Raw genomic sequence first — 5107 nt, forward strand, 5'->3', positions numbered from 1 at the left:
ATATTAGGGCAGGTTTACAAAATAGTGCTAGGTCTTACTTTCGGGGTAGGTCTTATTTTCGGGGAAACACGGTATAGACAAAGGGCATTTCAGATCAGCACACAACTGGTCAGAATAATAACCCTTCATGCATCAGCTCTTCTCTCTGACCACTCTCTGTCCAGTAGCCTTCAGAACACCACCTTCTGTATATCAAGGACAGGGTTCTGACATTTGCAGCTTTAAATAAAATATTAATTTCCTGGCATTTTGCCCCTGAAAAAGTTGGTTGCAACAATGAGGGAAGACATGGCTGCTCTATCACTATCCCTATTATCAGCACATTTGTATTTTTTTCTGCAAATCTTTAATTTATGATTGCTGTGCTACACAATATGCCCATGCTTGGGTAGTGGCTTGAAGTGTGAGAGGTTTGCTTTAATTGGGTATGGTATTACGAGTTGGATGATTAACTCCAAGAACTCCCACAACATAAGCTTAAAGATAAGGATTTCATGCAATAAGGTTATTTAATCACATTAGTTCCTGCCGCCCAGGAACTAACACCCTAATGTCCCCATTGCTGTCTTGCATGAAAACACACACCATAGCCAGTATGAGTGGAAGACATTGAATGTACCAGTATATTTTTTGAGTGCTGGAGGAAACTTCTAACAAACATGGGCATGCTAAATAAACTTTATTTAGTTGTGTGAGTTTTGTGGATGTAGAGAATTAATGGAGATACCAAAACGTTTTTTTTCTGAACTGCTTATTTCACAGTTTAGACTTTCCTGGAGCGCCATTAAAATACAAGTATAAAATCACACACTTTAGCTCTTTTTTTCAATATATCCATAATTCAAATTCATAATCCAAAAATCTTTGTTATACCCAATGGAAAATCAAGCAAGGACCACAAGCATCAGAATATAGCCTAATTTTTTTTCAACACACAAAAGCACCTTGATTTTACATTTAGGAACTGACTTGAGGCCTACTAAGTAAAGTCATTAAGTAATTAAGGGAAATCTCTTGCTCTGGGTTCCCCCAACAAACCATTCATGTGCAAAATATCCCCCTCTGTAGGAGTTCAGTGAACTTTCTCGTGTAGTCCTCCAGGTGAAACGTTTCCTGCACTCAGTACAGTAATACAGACTGTCCGTACTGTGGCTCTGGTGGTGCTCCAGAGAGGACTGTGATTAAAACTCTTTGCCACACTTCAAACAGGCATACGATTGCCTATTCGTGTGAATTCTTAGGTTGTCAAGTTGAGACTTCTGAGTGAAGCGGTTGCCACAGCCAGAGCAGGCAGCTCTTCTTATTAAAATAGATGGCTTTCATCTCCATCTACCTGATGATCCTGAGGGATCTCCTGATATTCCTGCATGGATTCCCTGGAAAAAAAGAGGACAGGGACATCTCTTTGGGGTATTTCCTTTACCGGCTCCATCTGCATATAAACATAAAAATATTTCTGAGATTCTTTATATCTTGACACTCAAGGATCAGAAAATGTTTAAAAAGTATCGTAGATTGGAAAAACAGAAGAATCTCTTTTTAATTCGGCTGTGCTGATCTCTGGAGGATGTTCCTCCTCTTTACACCCACCATCACTCCTCAAATACGATTCTTCTTCAACATTAACAATTATCAGACCCTCACCCTGCATAAGAAGAAAAGAGTGAATGTCCACAGGGCCGTTTGAGGAGTACTGCATCTTGTTACAACACCAAGACTGGACATGTGATCTTAAGAAAAGCTGGATTTTCTACTGAGCATTTATTGGTGGCCATTATCAGGAGGTCCACCATAACTATACAGAGTTCCCGGGTCTGTACCCCTGCTGTGACCATTATGAGTGGTTCTTATCGTGCCTGTACAGTTTCTGGATCTTTATACCTAATGACTCACTATGAGGAACCAGGACACCAAAGAGTGTGGGGACACCAAAGAATCAATTGTGCAGGTCATATTTTCTCTTACCTGAACCTCCTGAGGGATTTCCTGATCATTCCGTGTGTAATCCCTGGAATACAGAGGACATGGCCATCCCTCTGATGGGCTCATTGAGCCCTCAACTCCACCTACCTGATGATGGTGAGGGATCTCCTGATCTTCCTGTGTGGAATCCTGGGAATACAGAGGACGGAGACATCTCTCTGGTGGGTTCCGGTTACTGGATCCATCTGTAGGAAACATACACACTGACTGAATACATTGTCTCTATGTGTTTATCAGATGATGGGGTATCTAGGTGGACCCTCCGTACTGCTCTCTCCTTTACAATAACGTCTCCTCTTACCCGGTGATGTGAGGGTCTGGTGGTCCTCCATCATGACTTCCTTGTAGAGGTCCTTGTGTCCTTCTAAATACTCCCACTTCTCCATGGAGTAATCATCCAAACCTCATCTATACCGGGCGAGTGAACTATGAATAGAAAAAACCATTACAGGTTGGGAGGGACTCTAAGAATGACAAAAACCCATCCCCGGAAGCATTAATAACTTCTGGTTCAACCACAATATAATAATATATTAAAGGGTTGTGAACGTCTTTTGGAAGTAAAAACTGAATGATAACCAACAAAGTGCTGCAGACCTTCCAATATGTGGTTGGAAATAGAATCAACATGTCCAAGATGCCCAAACCTTACACCACAATCATTGTAACACTGCATTCAGGCTTGGATGCAAAGATGCACTTTTGCTCAATATTTTGCTATTTATTCATGCATGTTGTTCAAGGGTATAGTTTAAACCCTACCAATGACTAGTTTTTAATCCTTTTTCATATGTGCACATAAAGGCATCAATAACCCTCACCATGGAACCACCCTGTAGACTCTTTATTGAATCTCCTCCCATGGCTACAACAAAATGGCCGCCTCCTCGAATGAGGACAGTTTCCTAAATTAAACTTCACAATAATGCCCACTCTCACCTAATGTTGTCTATGGGCTACAACAAAATGGCCACCATAAAAACAATAGGAGTCACAAAGCTGCCTATAGAAAGCGAGCTGTACACATTACATCTTTCAAGGTGAGGCTACCATTTTGTTGTAGCAAAGATGTCCCTCAAGCTCAGTTATTTGAAATACAAAACATAAAAGTTTGCTTTTTCTAACTTGGATGTTCTTTGTCAATTGAGTGTATTGCTACAATTATGTAATGTAATAATTAAAGGTATTTTAATTAAGTTGGTAAAAATCCAGTGGCCATTTTGTTGTAGCCCAGAAACAGAGAAGAGTTTCATGGAAAATGTTCCTGGTGGGTATAGGCTGGAGAGTGGCTGCACAGAGACGAGGAGGTAAAAATATCTTATTATTATTCAGATGTAAAATTTCATCAATAGTACATATATTTTATTTGTACAGCAACGCCAAATCAGATTATTGGGGTATTTGCAAAATTTGGGTTGTACCTCATACTAACCAATGAGGCCGTTTCTACGTTCTTCTGACCTGTACTAAAACAATTGCATTTTCCATGTCATTGGTCATTGTGGTGATAAGACAGTGACAATGATATATATATATATATATATATATATATATATATATATATATATATATTTACTTAATATGGGTTGTAATGCATTACATTTTTCCACCATTGCTCCAGTAATGCATTGACCAATCATGTCAACCTTTATGGAAAACAAATGGTGGTCAGTTTACAGAATTTCTCATTGGTGAAAGTGATGTATCAAAAAGAAAATGAGGGATTGGCCACTCTGTTGATCATCACGTCCTCGCCTTTGGATCAGGCCAACTTGTCATGGTGGAGAGAGGTGGTCACGCGCAAATATCTTCTCATGGAGACTTGTCCAAAGACTGACCCCTCATTGAGCTCATTCTCTTCTGCCCCCGAGAATTGTACTCCACACGACTTCCGTAGCAAAGAAAAATGGTGGTGTTGCCCTTCTCAAAGGACAGACCTTAATACCAAATGATTGGGAACCAATTTGGAGACTTTAGGGAGATCATGGAGAAGAAGAAAGGAGACCAATATCACTGCTCACTTCAAGGAAATCTCACTGTATGGATCCCCTGAGATTTCTGGCATCCCAACCCATTGAAGGGTCTATCCTTTGAGAAGGGGAACACCACCATTTTTCTTTGTTATGGACGCAGTTTTGGGTACAATTCTTGAGGGTATCTCTGCATTTGAGTCTATAAAAATTACAAAATCTTTGTCTTTCTTGCAGGTCAGCAAAAAGCAAACAACCAGCAGGTTTTCTGGTTATGGCCATAGGAATGATTTAGATGAATCAAGGGATCTCTTCATGGATCTCATCATGATGGTGGATCAGGAGGACTATTTGAATATTATTAAAATGGAAACTATGGATGAGGAATACGAGACCGATGAGAAGGAGATGTGTAAGGAGAAGGAGATCATTCCAGAGATCAGCACAGGTAAGTAATACACACGAAATCCAGAGAAGAGTCCCATATTGTCCTTGTTGAGTCTCTACCACATTCTTACTCCTCTTCAGTAATGGCGGGACAGTAATGTGCCCAGTGGGGAGAGTCAGGAGCCATTAGTCTCTATTAGACTCCGGCTCTCCTCCTCACATCATGTCATTGTCACCAGCCAAGAGATGTGACCAATCTCCCCCACACACACTCTCTGTAGTCTCTCATACATCTCAGTACAGGGGGCTTCACTTTCATCTTTGTTCACAGATCCAGAAACTCCAGAAAATGTTGCTGTGGAGAACAAAGGAAGAACTTTGAATATTAAAGAGGAGGAATTTCCTTCAGAGATCAGCCCAGGTGAGTCTTAGGTTCAACTTGTTTGGAGACAATGTCCTTCAGTGAAGCATTCCAAAAGAGGTTCATCAGAAATGGTTTTGATAAGAGAAGGAGGGAGACCAGGATGTCCTATGAAATAATTTATCCTAACCTCTTTGTAGATGTGTTCATCCATGACAATCAACCTTGGTCATACACTCATATATGAATGCCAATAGCACTTTCCTTCTAATAACTCTGAAATCAGACAATGCTGTAGCTGCAGGCAACCTTATGAGGGATTAAGAACTGGCACAACCCACTTCAGCTCTTGGAGAGTAGAGGTGAAAAGTCATGTCTGCAATCTTGCTTGATTTTTCTGGATATA

The 5107-nt window shown here is 40.5% G+C and overlaps 1 protein-coding gene across 2 annotated transcripts in view; it reads left to right on the forward strand.

Annotated features, from left to right (window-relative positions):
* Positions 1-3223: 3223 nt before the first annotated feature.
* LOC140339050 (uncharacterized) overlaps positions 3224-5107 on the forward strand; it is a 5139-nt gene continuing 3255 nt past the window's right edge. The window contains exons 1-3 of one of the 2 annotated variants that reach the window (XM_072423581.1): positions 3224-3290; positions 4191-4401; positions 4672-4761. In XM_072423581.1, the coding sequence (XP_072279682.1) occupies positions 4269-4401; positions 4672-4761 (223 nt within the window). In that variant the 5' untranslated portion in view covers positions 3224-3290; positions 4191-4268. Of the gene's footprint in view, positions 3291-3926; positions 4402-4671; positions 4762-5107 lie in introns of those variants that run through there. The other variant, XM_072423580.1, reaches the window with a different exon arrangement.

This window comes from Pyxicephalus adspersus, chromosome 10 (assembly GCF_032062135.1).
Source record: "Pyxicephalus adspersus chromosome 10, UCB_Pads_2.0, whole genome shotgun sequence".
NCBI classification, from domain to species: Eukaryota; Metazoa; Chordata; class Amphibia; order Anura; family Pyxicephalidae; genus Pyxicephalus; species Pyxicephalus adspersus.